At 38.9% G+C, this 24788-nt stretch overlaps 1 protein-coding gene across 2 annotated transcripts; it reads right to left on the bottom strand.

Annotated features, from left to right (window-relative positions):
- Positions 1 to 104: 104 nt before the first annotated feature.
- On the bottom strand, positions 105 to 24577 carry LOC138059762 (DNA ligase 1-like). Of its 2 annotated transcripts, none has more exons than XM_068905368.1 (28): positions 24453 to 24577; positions 24266 to 24340; positions 22282 to 22616; positions 21532 to 21590; positions 20682 to 21132; positions 19455 to 19542; positions 19129 to 19248; positions 18236 to 18292; positions 17582 to 17678; positions 17408 to 17483; positions 17261 to 17325; positions 15762 to 15863; positions 13748 to 13824; positions 13586 to 13677; positions 12880 to 12979; positions 11111 to 11196; positions 9703 to 9818; positions 9536 to 9631; positions 7208 to 7318; positions 5541 to 5612; positions 5069 to 5137; positions 3446 to 3521; positions 3095 to 3177; positions 2854 to 3006; positions 2100 to 2234; positions 1925 to 1987; positions 1258 to 1350; positions 105 to 1110 (listed from the first exon to the last, which is right to left on the bottom strand). In XM_068905368.1, the coding sequence occupies exons 1-28, from the start codon at positions 24566 to 24568 to the stop codon at positions 1027 to 1029; spliced, it is 3147 nt and encodes a 1048-aa protein (XP_068761469.1). In that variant the 5' UTR covers positions 24569 to 24577; the 3' UTR covers positions 105 to 1026. The 2 variants fall into 2 exon arrangements, with proteins under 2 accessions (XP_068761469.1, XP_068761470.1); XM_068905369.1 differs by having other exon boundaries at positions 20682 to 21129.
- Between the last annotated feature and the right edge of the window lie 211 nt (positions 24578 to 24788).

Raw genomic sequence — 24788 nt, 5'->3', positions numbered from 1 at the left:
GGAACTCGCCCCAGTCTTTTTGCGGAAAATGATCATTTTGAATCCGAAATTACCCCTTTGTCACGCATTATCATATTGTTGCGAAGAAACGAGAAAGGTGACCCTTCATTTTTAATGGTTTTATTTACTCGTAATAGGTACACGGAAAACATATTTTAAGGAGAAAAAAAGTTGGATAGTAGAAGTTGTAGTATTACATATAAATGACTTGAAACTGCATTTGGAGCCAGACACGGGGTGCAAGGTGATGACTGTAGCGGTCCGATTTGCTTACATTTCTTTGCAAGATTAAGCAATTTGAAATTGCTTTACTTAAAAGATTATACCCCGGACAAACAAATAAGTTCAAGTTTTCAGTAATACTCGATAGCTTTTGCTACACGACAACAAATTTTTCCGGTTGATCTCTAGTTTCGAACGCTTCTCGCGTAATTCGGTAAAAAACACTTAGAATAAAGGGCATACTGCGCGAAAACAAGCACGGTGACCCCATCTTTTTATTACATTTTTTACATGTTCTGTGTATGAATATCAATTGTGCCAAGTTTGAAAAAATCTGGATAGGGAATTACCTTAACGGAATTTTCGGTGAGAAAAGAATTTGAGTCCATTTCCGAATGATGGAAGAGTCTGGGTACAAATAAATGTGGCGGGCGGCCAAAGCCCGGTAAGTGAAGCGGTTTAATGCTCGCATCGGAGCCTGGTTTTAGTGGTGCAAATAAATGGTACAGAAAATTGCGGTCGTTTCGGTAAAAAGTGGAAAAAGAAGACAACCTTCGAAGGATGTCCATTTTTCCCGGGAAGTTACGGATGAAGTTCCAGTATTAGCCTTCCTCATTGTCCCTCGCTGGACAGCTGCAGTAATCTTCGCGCAAAAACAGCGCGTTGATGATTCTCAATCGAATGGAAGGTAACGCATGGCGGACTACTTAGTCACTACAGCAATCGAAGTCTTATAGGTTAGAACACTTCGTCAGTGAATGCTGTAAAGCCACCAAAAGTTTCCTTTGGCATCATCCTTAATTCTCAATAAAAGTCATCCGCATCCGGGACAGCAGGAGGATTGGTGTTATTCTTCACAGTTTCCTGGCTTCTGTACATTTCTGCCACCTTTAAAACGGAAAAAGAACAAAACAAATTGAAATACAACTCACTCAAGCCAAAATAAGGATGATTCCCTCAACCCTCTGAACAAGGACAAGTCTTCCTTTCATTATTTCAACAGAAAAGTAATTAATTATTTAGGAAGTGTCTCACTTGTGAACTGTCTGTAGCTTGCTCTGGCGTTTTGTCGTCTCGGATTCTAAGGAAGCGTGGAAATCGTAACGAAATTCCCTTAACAGGATCAACCTAAGAAGACAAAGTAGAGTAAGTTTGTACGGCGACGTTTGAATAAAAATGAGAAAAGAACTAATTAGTCATTTGTAAAACAAGGTAGGGTTTTATTCCGCACCCATAAAAGTCGAACAAGGGAAATCCGCACCTACCACTGGAACACACCGTGTCCTCCTCCTCTTTTCAAACAATTCACTTCTAATACATTCATTAAGAGGACTTGAAATTCACCACCATGGTGAAATGTAATCAAATAATTTGACGGTAACGCAGAAAGAGAGTGGAATAATCAAGCAGGGTGCAAGTCTTAAGTCAGTACGGGAGTCGCAGACGAAGTAGGAGCAACCTCGAAACATTGAGTTTATTCTGAAGCGCATTTTCATGATAAACCTTTGGTTCTTTTTGCCAATCAACTGCGCTTTGCACTTTCTTCCGTCTTCATTTTGAACTGACATGTCACGGGATCACTCGAAAGCCCTTTAGTGCGCGTTCGTTTCACGAAAAATGTATACATTCAAAATAGCCATGTAAAAAAAACCTTGCAAGTCTGCGTGCTTGTTGTTCTCATTTATAATGTACGCATACTTACCAGGCCAACTGCTGCTTTATGCACAGGAGAAATCGAAAGATCCGCTGCTCTTATCTCCCACACCTGAAAAATGATAACGAGTGAAAAAAAATTGGTATCAGGAAAAAAAATACTATTAAAGCTCCAGATGCCAGCAAAATGAGGTCGTTCAACAACTGAAAGGTAAACACGTGACCTGCACTGGGTCGAACCAATGATCAGGCGCCAAATTGTCGTCATAGCGATAGTACGCCTTTGGTTGTGAAATCACGTGATCCTTGAAAAACTGGTGATGTTGGTCGAGAAGTTCGTCGGTAAAGCCAGTTCCAATCTATGGGAAAAGAAAACAAACTGTAGAGACCTCGAAAAAAATGTGACCCGTTCTTTAAGTCAAATAACAGTGCACCTAAACTTATTTATTATATGGCATCGTGTCTTTGAGCGATCGGACACTTCTCCGCTTGGTGAATGTTTGTGCAAGGCCCCACTCGCTTTTCACACGCAGTTGCTTTCCTTTACCCGATTATCTGGGAACCTCGAACAGGCTACCATCAGCGAACTTTGAACAGTAACCTTTACATGTAAAACTAAATTCCGCTTGCTATAATTGTACTGTTGTGATGAAAAAAATAATTGAATTCCGCTTTGTTAAAACTTAATGTGTTTCATTCAACTTGAATTTTCCAGGACATAGAAAAAATATGGAAGAGAGCACCATTTCCATGGTAACGGTCTGTAATGTAAAATCCCGAACGAAAACCAGCCAATAAGGGTTTTCCATTTCGCCTGAGAATTGCTTGCCATATGACAATTATACGCAATAAAGCACAGCAAAGGGAAAGAAGACTAAGGTTTAGGCCAAGCGCGAGAGAACAATGGACGGATACAAAGCGCCAGAGACCATTGGGCTGACCGCGAGAAATGGGAGAAAATACAAACTTTGAGGTCACCTTACATATGGTCTGGAACTCCTCACTTTCAGGATCATAGCAAGCTAAAAGATAGCCTCCGTATGAACCGGTCCTTTTGCCTTTACCAAGATACCCACCAATCACCACCACATCTAACGTATCTCCGACGCCAGCCAGGTAGTCCTTCTTCAACTGAAATCGTGATAAGGAAAGAAATGTCAAAAGCTATAGAGTTGCGCTTTTCTTCTTCGTTGTCGAGGTGAACTTGAAAAAAACTTACTTTTAACCAGTTATGTGAACGTTTGGCAATTTCGTAAGTGGCGTCCACTTCAAGAGTTTTCACCATCAGCCCTTCGCAGTTTCCTTACAGAAGAAAATGAAAGACAAGAATGAAAATACAAGACAGTGAAATTGCAGTTTTTAAAACATTAATAAACAATTTGTGGCTTGAACGAAGATGACGCAAAGCGCAATGATTTGTCGTAGATTCTGATTGGTCGAGAAAGAAGCACGAGATTTTCTGGCCAATCACGGCAAGAAGAAAATGAAAGCAACGTTGGAATTACTTTCGACAGTTTTTACGCACTTTACAAGGCCACGATTTCAACACGATAAAGCAAGATTTTCTTACCCTTGATAGACTCGTCTAAAAATTCCGCTATGTCGTCGGTGTTTACAGAGTCAGAACTCTGAGCAAACATGAATTCCTGTCAGAAGAAAAGCATACAAGATAACGTAAAAATGAACTGTGACTAAAATGAGGGGAGTTAACCAAACAAATTTTAATAGATGTTCTTGGAGGATATTCATCAGAATCTAAACAAAACGTAAGAAGTCTCCTTGGCTCAAGCAAAGCTCCTTCTGTTGGCCTATTTCCATTAGTAGGGCTAACGCTCACATGGTTTACATGGGTAGAAAAACAGCACTTCACATGACCCTCTAATAGTTAAATCTGTTGAAATATAAGTGCTGTACGGCCAACGTTTGCAAAACATAACCCTTCCTTGGAAAGTGATTGGCTTTAATTTCCAAGTGTTCAAGCGTTCAGAATTTAAGGAAAATTTAAAAAAAACAAATACATTATTCGCGTTCTTTGGATGCGAGAGTGGTTTTTGCCAACTCGGCGCTAGGACTAGGTTGGCTCAGTTGGTTGAGCATCGGACTACCGTGGGGAAGGTGGTGAGTTCGACTCACCACCTCCCCCAGGGATGGCGCAGTGGTGAGAGCACTCGTCTCCCACCAATGTGGCCCAGGTTCGATTCCCAGACTCGGCGTCATATGTGGGTTGAGTTTGTTGGTTCTCTACTCTGCTCCGCTCCGAGAGGTTTTTCTCCGGGTACTCCGGTTTTCCCCTCTCCTCAAAAACCAAGACTTGATTTGATTTGATTTGAATTGCGCTAATGCGTTGATTTCAGTTTACAGTGTCCCAAATTAGTGCTCCAGCGCTAGAACGACTGGACACTTAAATAAAGTTCCTTTCCTTTCCTCCTGCAGGACCAACACTCAGGGTCTTTAAATAACTGAGGAAAATGTGCTGCCTTTGTAATCCACACCCGCAAATGGTTAGACTTTAATTTCAATTCTTCTCGGATCTCACAACCCTTGCTTATAAACTCTGGATAACGTTAGACACACTATCCGATAACAGCAAGGCACGGAGTTCCCCGGGCGGTGTTGTGTTGTCTGGCCCGAATGTGTCCCCAATTAGCGCTATTAGTCTCCGATTCTTCCTATTCTACGATTTTACCTTAAGATGATCTAAAAATCATGTTCCGATTCTACTATTTTTTCTTAGGATGCTTTAGAAATTATTGTTTGATTCTACGATTTTACCTTAAGATGCTATAATCAAGTATTCTGTGTTCATTCGGGCGCAACTCTTTTAGTACGTACAATCGGAGAATCGTATAAGCGGAACAATCAGAAAATCGGAGAATAAAAATAGGTATAATCGGTAGAATTGTATGTAAAATGAGAATCTAAAGAATCGGAGAATCGGAAGAATCGTATGTCAAAACTAATGGAATAATTCTATGCTATTCTCCGATTCAGCCATAATCGCACTCTTCTGAAGGAAGGAGAGGAAGGCAAGTCTATCGAAGATAAGATGATGGATATTTCGTGAGAAACCAATCACAACTTGTGACAAAATGTGAAAAAAACAGTCGCAATAAAGGTGGTGGCTGTCTAATAAACCAGAAGTACTTTAACCATATAGCACAAAACGAAGTCTCGCAAGTAAAGAATCACGTACCCCTTCGATTTCTGTGAAAGAAGATCGCAATGCTTCTCTGCGAACACGGAAAGGTTCTTTTACGTAAGACTGAAAATTCAAAACAATCTTAGTTGCGGACTGTGGAACAGAAAATATAATAAATCACATACCACAGAAAAAGCAAATTTCATATCAAGACATCAGTCCGGGCTGAGAAACCCCGATGGAACAGGAAGGTTCCTCTTGGAGACTGGACGAGTTAGCTTGCTGAATGACAAGACGGTTGTAAGGATTTAAAACTGAGCTACTAGAAACATTTTCAATGGGCAATTCAAAGAACAAACGTTGTGCATTTCACCCTTTTTACGCACTTATTAAACTAAAGTTAAGGAGCAAGGGGTAATTTTGACGTTAAAGGAACTTGGCAGTATATCGCGTATATCTGAAGAGCACCACTGAGAAACACATATCCCCTTGACCAATCAGACTAAAGATAGTTAATGAAACTTACTTTTCCGTTGAGGTATAACAGATCAAATGCATATACACAAACTTGAACTTTAATTTCTGAGGCATCAGCATCCTAGCAGAGGAAAGCAATCAGAGAATTGATTAACGTAAAAAAAGTAAACGTCAGGATCTTAGTAAGGTTGGCACAGCGCTCAGTGAAAGGATTTGTCTTCCACCACTGCGAGTTTGACTTTTTTCGGCTCTGACTCCCGAATTTGCCAGCACTTGCGCTTTCAGTTTCTTGTTTCTCTACTCTGCTATAACAATTTTCGCTTCTAGTACACATGTTTCCCTTTCTCAATAAAAATTAATTCAATTTAAGGACGTTCGCGCGAAAATTTTTCAACATTGATTTTTTTCTGAAACTTTTACCACTGTAAGATGATGAGTTAGTTATGTCAGAAATGTAAAAAAAAATGGGGGGTCACCGACTTCGTTTTGGAGAGAACATGCCCAAAAAAACACCCAAAATGTGACAAAATCGGGCTTCGTTGGCGAATAAGGCCAGTGTCTGTAAACCCAAATATATTGCAATTAAATCTTTGAAGTGAAATCTTCTCTGCCAAATATTGTTTAAGTGGACTTATTAAGTGAATTTAGTCAACTGGTGAGGTTCCCTAAAGATCAAGTTCGCATTTAGCGACCACAGTTTCACGCGCCTTGCAGCCGCAAGATGGCAGGATTTGATGTCCCGTGAGCAGAAATCTTGAAATTTTTTTTACTGATTGATTTTTTGTTCATTTTTGGACAACGTGGAGATAATTGTAGATAAAATCCGTTTCTGTAAAGAAAAATGGGTGTCACCGAACGTCCAAGACCGTTAAATCCAGGCAAAGCTATAGCAATGGCCTTTTGCCCTATCATTTCTCATTTTATTACTTAGCGCACGCGCTCGTGTATGACGTGGCGTGTGCATTTGCGTGCGCAGTAATGATGCGCAGAAACAATTGGCGCAAACGTCCTTAATTAGCTGAATCTTCGTCAGAGCGAGTTTCAATCGAGTGTCGTAAAACCAAAACCAAAGTAATTACTTTAACCAATCAAAAAGGGCGGAGAGAATCCACTGGATTGGTTTACTGGCAGTAAACCAATCAAAACTCAAAGTAATTACACGTAGCCGACACAAAGCGCGGGAAAATGTGCACGCCCGAGCCACGATTTCACTTCTGCTTGGTTGAAAAAGTGGCGCGAAAACTTTGAACAAATCACTGAGTGAAGTAGGTGCAAAACCAAAGTAATTGGCTAATTACTTTCGACACTCAATTGAAAACCGCTCTAAGCCTGAGACTTGACAACTATGCTTTCATTCGAACATGATCCCATCAAAACCCCTTCAAATTTGCTGCAGGCGCGCACCTTGCTTCATTTCATTTTTTCCAAGCTCATCACCTTTGCTTTCAGTCTTAGGGACTTAGTTGCAAAGGGCACAGCTCAACAAGATGAAGCCAAAAGTATGTATAAAAGGTTCCTCTCGTAGCGGTTATACAATCCATGTAAGTTTTCGTAGCATGACAGCCAAAGGTAATTAAAAAGGAGTCGATTTTCACGAGAAGGAAAACCAAAACACTTGAAGAAAAACACTCGAAAATTCTCCTGGAATGTTGTTCATTATATCTAAGGTTTTAAAGCAGAAAGAGGAATCCTCCAACAACAAAAGAGACATATAACCTTTCTTTTTCTTGTGCTAAGAATCTGGAAGGGTAAAATCTGCCTCTTCTCGCGATCCCATGCTACTGCCTCTGTATCAATGATGCAGGATTTGATTCCATCTCCTAAAACCTAACAGCGATGACACTTTCATTTGAAATAAGCATCATTGACAAACACCGTGTTCATAAATGAATGAGGAAAAGCACTTTGAAAATACGCCTACCAAGCAATTTCAAAGGAAAAAGTTTTAACTTTTTTTAGGTAGCATTTGGGTAAGACACTGGATGAAATGATTTACATACAGAAAAGATCAAGAGGATTTAAGAATGATGAATAATTACTGCCTGCCATTTCTGACGTCTCTCTCGGGAGTAGGCGACTAGAGGAGACGGCTGAAATTCAGGCTATTTATGAATAAGGTCTACCCTAAAAGATAAAAATATATTTTGATCCTTGTGCTTGCCATTGTACTCATGCTTGCGTCAACCCGACGGGTTTTAAGATATCGCTTCCAAATTTTCATTCATAATAGATGATTGTACTACCCCAAATACCGTATGAGGAATTTTTCGTTTGTCTTCGGAGACAAATTTTATGGCACTTTTTTCTGCCAAAATTAAGAACGAGATGAGAGTTTCGACAATGGTGCGTGATATTTCCTTCTATTCTTAACATATCAAAAATTCCTCACACGGTATTGGAGTGCATTCATCTACGACTAAGATGCAACAAAGTGCGGTTATTTTCACAAAAAATTGAAGGGGCAGGAGCTTCTGCAGCAGACTCGGTCAATCTGAGTTTGAGGCCTCAAAACTAAAAGGCAATATTAAATACCAAAATATAAAAACTTTATTCAAATAATTCAATCTGTTAGCTTTAATATGATATGTAGTTTGAAAGATATATATGAAATACATCATATATTGCACTGCGGGTATGAAATCAAATGAAACCATGTTGTCTCGCAGTGATGAGCGCAAATTTCTATTGCGTTGAGAAGCCTGAAAAATTTTCAGGACTTCAACGGGATTTGAACCCGCGACCTCGCGATACCGGTCAAGGGTCGCGGGTTCAAATCCCGTTGAACCCGTGGGTCGCGATCCGAAAATTTTTCAGGCTTCTCGACGCAATAGAAATTTGCGCTCATCACTGCGAGACAACATGGTTTCATTTGATGATATGTAGTTTGACCCTATACAAAAAATAGTGGCGCGACAATTTCATTTTTCTGCGGGCACATCATTTTCCTTCACCGAGACCTTAACCCAGGCATCCACTTCAAAAGGGCCCTGCTGAATGAGGCAATAGGGCCGTTTATACGAGAGAAAATAAGTTATTTTCTCTAATTATAAGCCGCGACTTACTCTGGCCGCGGCGTACATCATATGCGAAAGGAACTATTTATACGAGTATAAACTCCCAGGCCAGGATAAACCGCGGCTTGAGATAGCCGTGAACGTAGATTTTGTACCATTTATACGGGATGTTTGTGTCTTATGTAAGCCGCGCCTTATTTTCTGTCGTATAAACGGCCCTACTATGTGCGAGTGGCGAAGCCTGAGCATTTCTGCTCGCAGTCTATTTATACGAAACATAAGGATTAATAATAATAATAATAATAATAATAATAATAATAATAAAAAACATTACACATACATTCCAAAATCAGTAAAACAAGATAGAGAAATCAGAACCATATGAAATAGTTAACAACTATTCACCGAAGTGGAGGTGGCTAGCGGTGGATATTTACCGAGCCGCGAAGCGGATGTTTTCTTCACTTGTCACGGATGCAAATCGGGACGCCATTTTTCCCCCGAGTTGCTCGGAGGTAAATAGCACAGGATATTCGGAGTTTGACGAGCCAATCAGCGCGCGAGTTCAACGCTATCCACTGTTTTAGTATATACCAACAAAGGTTAGTAAATTTTCAGCTCCGACTATTGCATTTCTAGCTTTTTGATTGGCTAAAAAATTCCGACTATGAGCCAATAGTCGAAGTTTTACGTCATATGGAAAATAGTGCGCCAAGATGCTCTTTCCGGACGCTTTGTAAAATTGTGGAAATAAAAAATCGGCTGCAAAACCCAGTTTGAGAATTTACTAAAACAATTATTCCATTCGCCCTTGTTGGATATGAAGTGATTATAACCAATTTGCGCTACGCGCTCGTTGGTTATTTTATCACTTCATATCCAACTCGGGCTCATGGAATAATGTTATATACCCGGTTTTTGAGTAGCCAATCACCACGCGCGTTCAACGCTACCCACTGTTTTAGTATATACTAATACAGATTAAAAGTTTCAACATGATTTATGTTGTAGGGTACTAGATTATTCTAACCTTCGTCATTCTTGCAATGATGTCAGGATACTTGGAGGTATTATTTTCTTGGTTTCTGCTGTAAATGTGAATTTCTCCATTTTCCAAAACATGAATCTGACGATGATAAAAATTGGTTAACTCAGCTCCTGTGATCTTTTACACATTTATCCAGCGGCACACCTTACCTGAGCACGTTCTCCATCATACTTAAACTCGCAAGTAAATTCTGCATTTTCAAATCGTTTAAACACTTCTTCCACTCCCTTAGATGGATGTGCCAACATTGGTTTGAGTGGGATACCTTCGGAGGAAAAACAGAGAATTTTATTCTTAAGGTGGCTCAAACCTGTTTCAACACTTTCAAGAGATACAATACAATACAATACATACTTAATTGACCGCTCTCATTGGCTTTTCAGGGCCAATGAAACACAATCAACGAAACGACAGAACACAACAACAACTGTTAAGAATCCCAACTGGCCGGAGGCAAACCAGTTGGCTATTTACAAGTGCAGCCGGGAAATTGAACCAGGGACTACCAGGAACAAATTCAACGAGTGGTCAGAGCGGGTCTTGAACCCGGGATCCCCGGATCTCAAGGCAAACGCCCTAACCACTAGGCCACACTGCCTCCAACCACTGGACCACACTGCTATTAGAAGGATTGACACTACAACACTTTGTCATGTAACAGCAATGTTATAGTACCGTGTGAAACACCAATTATTGCTGAACAAGATGCAGTCATTTTTGTGGCGTAACAAGTTACCATGGCAACAGGAAACCCTTGCAAAAACACCCTATATTTTGGCTTTAGCTGCTCATATCTCAAAAACGAACTCGGTGACCCCAATTTTTTATTGCACGAAAGTGATCAGCAGGCCAATATGAAACTCTCTGCAAAGTTTAAAAAAATTATGTGGAGCGGATTTAGAGCTACCTTAAATTTTCAATTATTTAAATCCACTGCACAGAATTTTTTGAAACTTTGCAGAAAGTTTCATTCTGGCATGCTGATTGCATTACAAAAATATAAAATGGGGGTCACCGAGTTCGTTTTTGAGATATGAGCAGATAAAGCCAAAATACGGGGTGTGTTTGCAAGGCTTTCCTGTTGCCACGGTAACTTTTACGTCACAAAAATGGCCGAATCTTTTTCAGCAATAATTGGTCCTTGATATGGTACCAAAACATTGCTGTTCAGTGATAAAGTGTTGAAGTGTCAATCCTTCTAATAAGAAAGTTTCTTTCAAGTGTTGAAACTGGTTTGAGCCACCTTAAAGGTGCCTTATTTTGTGAATGCTGTCAAAGATCTATCAAAGAGATTCTTGGATAACTGACCTTTGTATTTCGGTCACCTAATCAAACTGAGGCCAATATATTTATACATGGTCTCAAAACCTTTTAGCTTTGAGTGAAAATAAGGGATTTCTAGGATTCAATTCTAACTGTTCTTTAAAGCTGCCACTGTAGGCAATATCTATCTGGTTGTAATTTGACATAAAAGAAAAACACTAAACAAGGAATGACTAGTTCCATTTCTTGTCTTTTGTGCACTATTCAAGAAAAAAGTACTTTACTGATGCTTACCAGGCGTGAGATGACAGTAACGTGGCAGTGCTTCTAACCCATGCTCCAAAATAGATGGAATTAGTTTATTATAGTTGGGCATCTCACTGTCAAAGCAAATGTTGAAGAGTGCAATAATTCAATTCTCTACCAACATCTATGTCCACTTACATACTATTGTCTTCTTTAACCCTATCATTCTAGAACCGTGGCAATTTTTCAGGTTTAAAAGTGAAAAAGTAAAGATTGCCGCAGGTTTATGTAAAAACGTTTGGGTCTAATGCAGGTAAACCTTTTTATTAATCAATGCGGCTGGATTCCCGTGGAGCTTTTTGAAACAATGAAACCACCGCAGCCCAAAAGCTATCATTTTTTTTCTTTTAGCAAGTCATCTTGATCTGGAAGAAAATCATCGCTACAGGACAGAACTTAAGTATTTTTTCCTTATATTCTCAGTAAAATGTTTAGTGGAATGAGCTTTTTGTTCGGTCGAAGCGCCAGTTACAGCGTTATTTGTTTAGGGCACGAAATGATTTGTCACCAACCAAAGACAACGCCGGATTGCTCTGTTTCTAAAACAACAACAAATAACATGATATCTTTCCCTTTTTTATTTCGTTATTTAATATACAGGGGAAAAACAACCATAACCAAAATATATTTTGGCCAAGCAGGTGCAGCCGCGAAAAATCGTAAAAAAATGACATTTGCATAAACTGCGATTCCCAGGTTCATACAGAAGTAAATTGCACCGCTTCGCCGGCCGCGCTTTACCATTGTCAGAGCAGAAGTAAGAACTCTTTTTTAAAACTATAACCAAAAAATGTCAAACTTCACGTTCCAAATTTAATGCTATTTTTTGAGAAAGAATCGAAATTCCTGCGGCCGCCGGCTACGTGCAAAGTCACGGATTATGTTACATGTGGAACGGCCTTTGAACCGATTGTTTCGTACGAAGAAAAAACATTTTCTGAGAGGTTTCGTAAACTATAACCACCAGCATATTAAATTTTTTAGCCTCCTTATCTGCTAGAAATACAACAAGTATGAGTGCCCGGCCGGGCGACCGGGCGCCGTTAGAGCACAGCCTTGCCAGTCCTGAGTACTCAACAAGTTTTCAAGAACCAGATACTGAGTTTTCAAGGAGTGTTTGTCAGAAGATTTCTATGTCATACAGCATGCTCCAGTGCTTTCTTTGCTGCACATCCTGCAAATTACCAGTAAGTGCATGTACAGGCAATTTAATTCTTTCATTTAATCTTTCCCCAATAGTCAAATTTGGGCTCAATTTTTGAGTTGTCTCTTTAATTGAGCATGATGCAATCTCGACAATAAGAGTCAGAGAACACACCTATCTGCTGGGTTTGCTTATTCCCCAAGCCCTGATTGCCTTGTCCCAGGCTTTAAAGACCATTCATTATTTAACAATTATTATTCGCCAAAGGTGAAGTGATTATAGGTGAAGAATATTCACCGATAATCACTGAGCCTGAGGCAAATAATAGTTTTAGTATAAATACACAGGTGATTATTTCAAAAAAGGGAAGAAAAAAAACATTTCAGCGCGAAATCATCTTCACTTACAGTGGCAAAATGACTACTGGCAGCCATCTTGTACGTCGAGGTGATTATCGGCTGATAATCCGAGATAGCGAGCCAAAGAGAGCATGTGATTTTGTATAATCACCTGTGTATTTATACTAATATAATATATTCTATTACTGGTTAATGGGCTTGGATATTCTCGAAAGGGAAGACTTAAGATCCATCTTACAGTAAATTCAACTCACCAGTAACAAGTCTTAACTATCAAAGCAGCTTCATCTTGCTTCTTCTTCAACTCTTCCCCAGAAAAATTCTTAGCATTGTCAATCAATGGGGGCGGAAACTCTACAAAAAGGAAAAGAATAATTTAACGATGGAGCCTGTAATTGATTTTCATGGGTTACTTTTAAAACTGGCATACAAATTAGGGTAAAGAAACCCAGGTCAAAGTTCAAGTTAAGGTCACTTGTAAAAAATCAGTTAATATCTTGAGCAAAAAAAAAAAAAAACTGTTCGACCATTTATATGAAAGTTAATGGACATTTTTACTTTCACTCTAACATTGTGTACTGCCATGCAAATAGTCTGGTCATTTAAATAACAGCTGATGCCAGTAAAGGCCAAACAACAGAAGACCTCAAACTATCACAGATTTTCACACATTGTTTAACTACACCTGCATATGGGACACTAGCCATTTACATTACCTAACGGAGGCCCTGGTAAAGCCATTCATGGTACCTAGTGCATGACGGTTTGAGAGATTATTGCACTCTTAACTATCATGAACTATTACATGTACATTCATGGCCAAACCATTTTTTTCTGGTTGCTGTTGCTAATTCCTTTTGCATGGATATAGTATTCAAATGCTCTTTTTTTGCAACAGAGCAGACCCCAAGTATAGAATCCTGCATGCTGTCTTCAACATAAACTAACTCCTTCTGTTACCTTTGCTTGGAGGTGTGAGAAAGGCTGCATGTCCCAAAGCTGTAAGAACGGACTGTTCTGCCAGACCAATTCTCAACTTTCCTCCTAATGATCTGAGATAAAAAAAGAACTGAGTGTCTCCCAGTAATGTCAATTGCCAATGTATTTAATACTTTACAGTACCTGATCAAGTATCTTGCTTCAGAATCACGGCAAGCCACAAACATTCCCTTTATTTTTTCTGTTTTTCTTGACATAGACTAGAAAGCAAAAATACAGAAACTTTAAGTTGACCTAAACCTAAATATTTTTCGTTCCTAATTTATAAATCTCCTCATCCAAAGCAAACAAATGACACCATTGTTACTGAGAATTCAGCTTTTTCTGTGCTGTGCAAGCCATGTAAACTTGAACCCACAACTGTGATGTGAGAAGCATGGGTCTATTCTTGATTTTACGTCACAAGCTGCTTTGACCATTTCTGTTTTCAAAGAAATGTGATCTTAAATTGAGAATATACCCATAACTCTCACATCACCGTCATGGGTCCAAATTACAGCTGGTTTTGATAACTTTGAGGTAAGAATGTTTGCTTTTGATGGGGAAATTAATATCGTAGACCAAAACCAGTTGAGTTTAGGTGTACCTTAACAATAAAATAATTATTAATCCCTAATGCTAACCACCTGTGTTGTTGTAAATAAGTAATTGGGTTTTAGACTTAAAGGGAACACTTCGCAATGCCTCGAAATTGAGCTTGAATCTGAATGACTACATTTCTGGACATACATGTAGACGATCGTGTGAACTGAACTTGACTTACTTGGAGTCCTGCAAGTGGTTTTTTCTTAACATTCAGAGTAGATTTGCTCCCTAACAGCATGGCCATTTAACAATGTAAATATGTGCTTTCAGTTGCTTAGTATCAGGCCATCGCTCACAAACAAAATTAATGTGCTTATAAGACAGGGTATATGGTGCTACTCTGGTCCAAACAAAATGAATTTTGCTCACAAGTTACATATTGGGACTTGAATAAACTTCATAAGTTGCATTCATTATTTGTCAAACCGGAGTAGTATCAGAACATAAATGTATCTGATTGTCAATCTGGTTGCCATGTGAATGCTGCAGATCTACCAAAATTTACTTATGTTAGCCACTAACCATCCTTACCAAGTTTAAAACCCTACCAACCCAATCTTTAAAACTTACATTGCTCTCACTGTCTAAAGAATTAATTTATAAGGAAGTGAGATTCAGGGTGAAATTCAGAGCTGTTAAAAAGTTCTTAATTAATGGTAGGTGTCCCAATTTAGAAAGTAGACGGTGACTGTAGTGCAAGTGCTGAAGGCGCGAGCTTGCTAGGGGGCTGTGGGGTCATGCCCTCCCCCAAAAATTTTGAAATTCAGGTGCTTGGAAATGCTATTTTCATTCATTTCTTGGTAGTTTTTGGAAATAAGAAAACAGTGAAAATTAAGGCTACATTTACCGTTTTTTTGGTTTATTGCCATTCTTTAACCACTTTGGTGGTGATTGCTCGACTGAGTAAGAATCCCACGAAACTGTTGCAGGGCGGTTTATGCATACATGATTTTGAGGACTGAAATCAAAGAAAATTTGAGGTTTTTTATCCAACACTCAATTAATCTATGCGAAAGGTAAAGAAAAACGAGAGGGAAAAAAATGTGCTTAGGAACGTCTGCCTTTCAGCACGTGCAGAAGCCTCGGATCAAGTCCACTGAAAATGTCCCAGGCATTCTATGAGCCTTTGTTGACTTTGATGGTGTGTGGAGAGGTAAACTGAAGAGGATTTGTTACATATTTTTTTCTTGAAATTCTTGAGGTTTCCAATTTTTTTCCAAATATACACAAGTCACGTAACAGTGAATTGAGATGAAAGTTACTGGCCGAAGATTGGTAAGTAGGCGGCTATTTTGGCCGTGCACTGGCCCTTTTTGATAGCCCTGGAAGTTAGAGGGAAGCTTGAGTGATATTTGTGAAGCCAAGCAATGATGAGGAAGTTTGAGAGGAGGGTAAGGCAACACTTTATGACCACAGAAAATCCCACTCGATCATCTCAGTATACTGAATTTCTAAACAAATCTGATTGTCTATTGTGAAGAGCAACTTTAGTTAATTTAAATGCTTAATTAATTAATAAGATTCAAGGAATGGATGCTTGTGCAGCACTTACGCTATGTCCTGTCATCATAGCAATGTCCTGCAGCTTGGAGAAAACCCCTTCAGCTGTAAGCTTTGGTGGTGCAAACATGGTGCGCTGTTTACCTCGACAAGACTTTAAGGGAAAAAATGTAGGACAGACGATGCCCAAAAGAAACACAAATATTCTAAATAAGACTTGACAAGACAAAGGGCCTTTTTTAATTAATTGAAATGAACTGAGGAATAGAATAAATAAATTTACACAGGTTGGCATGCCTGTGGATGGTTATGTGAGTAGTTTGTTTAGTGCTACACAAACAAATCAAATCAAGAAAAGTTTCTTTGGGAGAAAGAGAGAAGCTGAAATTAAAAAAAGGATAAAACCCCTTGGAAAAGTGACAATTCCAGAAACGAACTTTGAACACACTGTACAATGCACTAGCCCTTCTCATTTAATACGGAACTTAAGCAGCGATGATGGCAAAAAGAATGTCATTTCCTGATATAATTTTGCATTACTGTAATCACTTCATGACTATGTGGTAGTTCCTAAAAAATTACTCTGGTCAGAACAGCACTTAATTTAGGGGAGAAAATGAAAATTTTATCCTCAAGTGCTGATGTTCTTCATTAACGCCTGCATCGCTAGTGGAGGGTAGGTGCCCAAGAAGCCTGGGGGCTGCATTTGCAGTCACATCCCCAAGGCGCTAGAACACCCGACTGGCCTGCCCAACCCACAACCAAGCCACGAGCCCCCCGTGCCAGGCCCCCCTCAGGCACCAGTCACACTTGAGCCAGATAGCTCAGTGGAAACAAAAAGAAAGAAAGAAAGAAAGAAAGAAAATACAAAAAAAAAAAAAGAACAACACACAAAAAAAAAGAATACAAAAAAAAAAGAATACAAAAAAAAAAGAACAGCACTCACACAAAAAAAAAAAAAAAAAAGGGGGGGGGGGATAGGGAGGGAACGCCGAGAACCACTAAACTCCTAATCCGACTCACAACGCCACGCCAACAGAGCAAAAAACACGCTGCAAACACATGGGACAACGACGCATGCACTAAGCAGGAATACCGCTGAACAATGTCAGCCCCAGGGCTCCCACAACCTAAAGAGTGCTGCAAACCCTACAAAAACGCATAAAAAACGCTAACAAACGCCTGCAAGGCGCTACTGACCGGACTAGCTCCCGGTCGTGAACCATGAAACTATAACAAACGCTACAGAACGCACCAAAACGCTGAACAACGCTACCGGACGGCCAAGACACTAACAACCGCCTGCAAAACACTACTACTGACCAGACTAGCTCCTAGTCGTTAACTATGTTAAATTCCATTTAACTATATTAAACCTCAAATTCGGTTATTTTACATTGTTGTTTTGCAGACGACAGAGAAGAAATGGACAAAAGTAAAAATGTACATCCAGGGCATGCAAAGCTATTGTTTTTTCCCACTAAAATGCAAATTTGTGACGTTCTCGCTGCAGTTGCTTAAGTTTCCTTTAATATTTATAAGAAAACAAACCTCAGCGACGATCCCCAAATCTCCTTTTTCACCAACATCAACTTTGATCTGTTGTAAGCTTCTACCTAGGAAGTCAGATGCATTGAAGTTAGAAATAAACATTTTGATCACTGCCTAAGAAATGACACGTTAAACAAAGCATTGCACCTGTTGACTCTGCTACTGCTTTCATAAGAATATTGTCTCCAATACCAAGTTCAATCCCTTCATAAGCAGGGGCCAGCTTCATTCAAAAGAACAACACAGGTTTGTTTAATTACAATGTAGTTCTATTGGCAGCTACAGAAGTATTTTCCTTGAACAATACAATATTTTATTCACCTTGTTGAGACAGAGATAAACACAGGGCAATAAATCGTCAGGGGAGAGAACGATCACTGAACGGAAGAAGTTGCTGAGAATGGATGTAATCTTTAACCTTGATGCAAAAACAAAGTAAATGCAGAACGATAATTTAACAGTTTAAATAAAAATTTGATGTTTCAAGTATTAACCCTTTGTCACTTAGGAAGTGTTAATACCATTTGAAACATCTGAGCTAAAAAATGTTTCTTACGGTATAGTTCATTTACCTTAATAAAATTGGTTGACAAAAACAAATTAACAACTGCATTGTTTAGGGGGGGTTGCAAGAGTCGGCAGCAAGTGAGTTTTGCCAGCTATTGCACATGAAATCGCTGCCTACTTTTTGTTGGAAATTACCCCAATTTTACGAATAACACGAGAAACATTCGCACAGACCACAAGCTTCGGATCGGCAGAGTTTTGTTAATGAAAAACAAAAGAGACTAGCCTGATGTCTGAGTAATTTCAGAGGTGATCTCTGTTTCCCTGTCAAAAATGGTGTAAAGAATGCAAAGCAGCCTTAAAGGGGCTATGTCACACTATTTTAGACTCTTTTCAAAACCCAAAATATGTCTTGCAATCAACTGAATTTCTGAAACAAAATTGTATGAGAAAAAAACAATAGTATACCTAGCAGAGGTGTCTTCTATGGTATGAAATGTTTTAGCCACAGCTAAGTATGGTACCCTGGAAGACAGAGACAAGAAGGCTTCTTAAGAATAGCAAGCATAAAAACAAGTTACGATAGCCACGTTTTAAGGGGTGCAAACTAGTCTTATGTAAATGTACCATAAACACCTATAAAAACATGTGCTCGGTATTTTTAATAGAGACAAGATTAACTCAATTTGCAGTACTAAGGAAGACGGGCCAGTCACCTTAAAGACAGCTACATGAGATGTCTTTCACCAGGGAAGCAGGGTTGAAAGTAAAATACATTAGGCTCAGAGGCACGTTTTGATTGCAGCGTAATTGTCCGATTTAGGACAAAAGGGATACTGTAGATACTGCAGAGCTGAGCAAGGGTGGCACAGTCGGTTAGTGCGTGGCCTTGGTGCAAGAGGTCCCGAGTTCGATCCCTGGATCTCACATCCTTGTTCCAACTTCTTTCCATTCAGTGTCACATAAGAAGCTTTAAATATCCTTAAAACGGAGCACTGATGGAAAGAGAGGGGTAAGATGAGCACACCGTCGGCTTCCTGGGAGAATACCCTCTAGAGGGTCAAGGAATTACCGACATTAAATAAGGTGTACCTTTACCTTTACCTCTACATGACACCAAAGACAATTGGTTTTTAAAGCAACTAGTCTCAGAAAATAAGAGTGGAAAAGGATACTAGGGACATAACAAATGAAAGGTACTAAATTATCAATCAAAAAATAACAAATATGCTCTCAGCAGCACCAATAATAGGTAAATCCGGCCACCACTGTTTACGGGGATAAACCCGGATCAAAATCGGATTGATGACGATGATAATAATACAAATGAAAAGAAGCAATCTTGTTCAGTAGTAACTTACTTCTCCCCATGTTTCCAACAAGCATGTTTGATTGGGTCATAGTTTTTCTGATCTGGTGAATATTCAGTAGGCTTGACAGCAGCTGTGCTCTTCTCATCTGCAGCCACTTTATCTGCTGAGCTATGCAACCACGGTTCAATGTGAGCTAAATGTTTAACTTTTAACAACGTGTATTACACAATAAGATAAGTACATAGCATGTTGCAATAATTATCTGAAATCACAGGCAAGGGATGCATTAAAAAGAAAATGGCAAATGCGAGGTAGAAGAAATTAAGTCATTAAATGTACTGCTTTGATCAATAATGTTGGTTGTCTCAACTAACCTCTTTGATGGTTGAGCCGGTTTGATGCTCTTTTTCTTTTCACTGGGTTTTCCATCAATGTTACCAGCCTTTTTGGACCTCTTGGGAGCTGTGGATACATTGTGATTGATACTCAATTAGAAATTCAATTGCACCAGACAACTGCTGGGTTGTAATCAGTTTTCCATAATTAGAACTTCAGAGAAGTTCTTCCTCTTCTCTAAAGTGGAATGAATACAACCTACGACAAACCTCAAACCAAACTATAACCATACAGACTTGAAATTTTCAGAAGGCATAGGAGCAGAGGCAAAGAGGGGCAATAATTGTAAGGTCACTTAAGGTACACTGTACATGTATTAAAGGATATTCACTGAGGGATAAGATAAGGGATAATAAATGTAAGGGATATTCACCGAGCATGAGGTGAATACACATGTAATGTACCGGTATTATTAGTATATACTAAAACAGTGGATAGCGTTGAACGCGGGCGCTGATTGGCTCATCAAACTCCGAATATCCTGTGCTATTTACCTCCAAGCAACTCAGGAAAAAATGGTGTCCCGATTTGCATCCGTGATGAGTGAAGAAAACAGCCATTTGAATTAATTTTTTGTGTTGTATATTATCTCACTGTTTTATTATATACTAAAAAACCAATTCACCTCAGTGTCGGTGGCTAGTGTTGGATATTTACCTCGCCGCTTTGCGGCTTGGTAAACCTCCACTTCGGTGAATAGTTGTTAATTAGTATCACCCAACTAGTGGACTAATAGTGCAAATCCTCCATTGCAATATTATTGACTACGCTACTAGAAGATTATTAGTAACAGTCCTCGAGTAGCGAAAAGCGTTACGCTTTCTTTACTTTTATTCCCGTTTTATTCTCGGCTTCGCCTTGTGAGCTAATGACCAGTAGCCCATGAGGGCTACAGGTCTAATTGTTAATTATTCACCTCAGGCAAGGTGAATATGGGTGAATATTATTGTTTTGGTATAATTACATAGGTGATTATTTGAAAAATATGCATTTTCTTTAACAAAATAATATTTTTTTTCTTCACCTGTTACCTCAAGATAATGGCTTGCCATTTTGAAAAAACCACTTCTCTGTGATTGTCGCATAATAATCACCTCAAGTGCACCCAATAAGTACAGAGGATTTTCAATAATCACTTTTACGTAATTATACTAAAATGGATTGTTTCCTTGTACAGCCACACAAGTAAATATTGTTATACTTACAAAAAAAATCACTCAATGATTCTTGAGGGTTCTTTTTACCAGTAATGTGTTTCCCATCCTTCTCCTTCTTCACATCTGAATCATCAACATTGTTACCTATGCTATGGCTCTCTTCTTCCTCTGAGCTTTGTCCTTTACTATCCTCTTTTTCCTCCTTAATTCCCTTTCCCTTGTCTACAGGTGTATCAGTTGCATTTCTACTTCCTGTTTTGTCACCATTCCCCTTTGTTTTATTCTCATCTCCAACCTCAGTTTTGCGCTCAGTGTTGGATTCTACTTCCATATGGACATTTCTTTCTTGATCAGATTCTGAAACTTCACCAGCAGAGAAGCTAGCTGTTTCTTCCTGATCCATCTTCTTCCCATTACAATGCAAATCATCAACCTTTTGAGAATTAAGAATGCCATTTTGCTGTGAAGTGCTCTCTGATTTTGCTCTTTTAGCAGCCTGCTGGTCAACAGAAACAACATTGGTGAGATGCAAACCAATCAGCTAGTTTGACCTTGGTCCAACATTGGTGGAAAGCTTATCAATGATGTGATCTAACATTGGTCCCACATTGGTGAAAAGCTTACCAAAGACACAGTCAGAGTGGTTTGAATCAGGTTTGGGGAATTTCCCACCGACGTAATGAAACTAAGTGGAAAGGGCTTTTCTCACAAACCACTGGGACCTGGGAAAAGATCAGGCATCTTAGTATGTGGGCAATTTTTTCTCGTTGTGTCTGCCACCTCACTGACCATTACTAGCCCAAGTCTGCAGATTATTTAATTGGAGTGTCTGTGAACTACCCAACTTGGCAGCTAGGTGCATTTGTGATGGAACCATTTACATCAAATCAGTTAATACCTTTTCCTTATCACCTGATTCTTCATCACTAAACGCTTTTCTCTTACTGGGTTTTCTTGCTGTGAACAAACCAAATTCAGAGATGTTGCATGGCTTGAAATAATAAATAATAATCATTTATTATTGTTTTTGTCCTGGTCTTGCAGGATTGTCAACAAGTCTTGCAGGTTGCCATCTCTTTCAAAATCAAGCAGTATAATAATAAATTGATCATACATTATTTATTGCAGCTGAATGCTAACTGTGACAATAAACGAGTTGATCCTTGGTGGCACTAGTCCAGATCAATTAAGAGAAAAAAATTAAATTCAACAATTATTACATGCTTCAACTTCTGCATAGAGTGTTTTCACACGATGTCACAGCAGCCATGTTGGTGTACCCAACTAATCCTCTGGGAAGTGAGCTGATAATGTAAACCTTGTTTGAGGGGCAATCTCTTGTAGGATTCTGATCATGCGCAGTAGGGAATTGTTGTATACAAGGCTGGGGACACATGGTCAGCCATTAAATTGTTGAGTGTAACTGTGCGTTTAAATCTGACCTGTTAACACAGGATACTATAACTCCTACCAGCCTTTTATATATCCATGCTAATGGAGCAAGTACGGGTAAGTAGATGTTCATGGGTTTCATTCAAATTAACAACATTCAAAAGACAGAAAACTGCAATAATATTTCCTGGACCATTTCACAGTCTAATTAATAATCAGCTTAATTCTACAAGGATAAATTTAAGTACCAGTATACCTGTCTTTCGTTTTGGAACAAGAGTCCTTTCATTTGCAGGAGAGGTAACTTCTATAAGCTTTCCTTTTTCTTCATCATGCTCCAATTCACTTCTCTTCAACAAGCTTGGCGGTTCTTGTATGCCAATATTTTCCTTTGTTGACACGTGCCCATCATGCTGATCTGCAGTCTTGTCTCTTACTCCAGAAACATTTTCATCATCACTACTATCATCAAGTATCCGCCGTGCTTTCTGTTGCCGGGATTTTTTGATTGGTGGAGAGTCAAATTCAATGGAGTTCAATTTATTCTTCACAGGAGTTTCCTCTTTCAATTTTGTCATCACATCAGTGTTGCTGAAATTTATCATCAAATAAAGGTCATTTTGTAAAATTGTATGTTAATACCAGTATAATTTTGACAAATAGTGTTCACTGGAATCGGTACCAAAGTCTCACTTTAATGATAAGTTGAGTTTTTATCCCTTGTTGTTGTTTTGGTTGACATAAATTCAAATTCTCTGCCAAAATGATAAGAATCGTCAATGTAGCACTAATTTAATTATCATAAATTATGTCAGTCGTGGAGAACAAATAAACTATTTTCACTTGGCAATCAAAACGATTTCATGTACGGTAATGTTGCAAATTAATTAAAAGAAAACATTAATTTTGACATCTCTTCTCAGTTGTTCTTATCAGTCGTTGTGGAACATCGAAGGCAGTATAAATTGTCTTCCATATTTTTGAAACTATGTAAGACCACTCATTTTGTTCTTTAATCCTATGTCTCTAGAAACTTCCTGAATAGAAACAGAACTGGAACTGGAACTGGGCCCACACAAGGACAGAGAAAAACTCTGACCAGGGTGGGAATTGAACCCACAACCTTCGGGTTAGATCTCCGCAGCTCTACCGACTGAGCTACAAGGTCAGACGGGAGCAGGCCGTGGGAACTGAAGATGTTAAAGATGTTGAAGATGTTGAAGATGTTAAAGATGTTGAAGATGTTGAAGATGTTTCCATCAGTAGGGCTAACGCTCACATGGTTCATATGGGATAGAAATCTAGCACTTTACGTTACACTACACTCTCTCCAGGTAACTCTGTTTAAAAAAATAAGTGCTACACGGCCAGCGCTTGTATAAACGAACCTTTCCTTGTACTTATACATGTTAATTGCCGTGACTTTAACATCTTCAGTTCCTACGGCCTGCTTCCGTCTGACCTTGTAGCTCAGTCGGTAGAGCAGCAGTGATCTAACCCGAAGGTCGTGGGTTCAATTCCCACCCTGGTCAGAGTTTTTCTCTGTCCTTGTGTGGGCCCATTTCCATCAGTAGGGCTAATGCTCACATGGTTCATATGGGATAGAAATCTAGTACTATTCAAGATAGCCATACTTACTTTCAAATCAATTTATGGACAATCACCAGAGTATTTAAAAGAACTTATAAATATTAGATCTAACACTCAATATAACCTTTGCTCCAACAATGGACTGTTTCTAAATTTCCCAACAATTAAGACAAGGAAAACATTAGGAGATCGGGTATTCTGTGTAGCAGCCCCCACAGTATGGAACAATTTAACAAAGAGTATTCGTAAGGAACAAGATTTTAAGAAATTTAAATCTCTGTTAAAAACGTTTCTGTTCAAAACAGCTTATAATTGACTTTTACTTTTATTTAATTTTAATTTCTTTTATTATACTAGTTAGTACAATTATTTGTATATATTTTTTACATTTGTATTTATTCTGATCTTGTAATCATATTCTTGAGATCATTGTTGTATTTTATTTTTTATATATTATATTGTTGTAAATTTTGCGCATAAGATTATATTCATATAGAGTTATGCGCTCTATAAGTATTAAAGATTATTATTATTATTATTATAATATAGAGTCTGATGACAATTACGAGATCTAGAAAGAGTTCATTGACGGATAACAACGTGAACAGCAGTATTTTCCACCAGATTTCAAAGCACTTGAAGCAACAAACCTGGTTGGATCCTTCTCACTTTTTCCACCGCTTTTGCTCTTCGCTATACCGTTCGTGGTTGGAGAAAAGAAAGCGCTGCAAAGATATTTTTTTAAAATATGAGGACAGAGCGCGATCGAATCTCCGGTCCTTTACAACACACTGATTTACTTATCACAAACGCTTACAATAAGTACGTCAAACTTACGTTATCCCTCTCTGAGCCATTGAGGTATTTACTCGGTTACTCGTTTTCCAAATATGAAGAAAAAATAAACTTTGATTAAGCAAAACGCATCTCCGCGCAAAAACAATCACTATCATTCGCGCCAATTTCTTTCCCTCCGTCGAAGAGGTGCCCTGGGCGTCTTTTCAAGTGAACCGTGACCAGTCTTTCTCGGTCCAGATATTCCCATTAGGGAAGGGTAGGTTGGGCGGTCAGTGCAACAATTTCCTCGGAGACATCGATAAATTGTGCGCAATATTACTTTTTTGGTCAATCTAAAGACTTAAGCAATTTATTCCGGTTTTTGAGCCCTTGGCA

Source organism: Montipora capricornis, chromosome 8 (assembly GCF_036669925.1).
Source record: "Montipora capricornis isolate CH-2021 chromosome 8, ASM3666992v2, whole genome shotgun sequence".
NCBI classification, from domain to species: Eukaryota; Metazoa; Cnidaria; class Anthozoa; order Scleractinia; family Acroporidae; genus Montipora; species Montipora capricornis.
The sequence above is the reverse complement of the archived record's forward strand: the minus strand, read 5'-3'. Positions and strand labels throughout refer to the sequence as shown.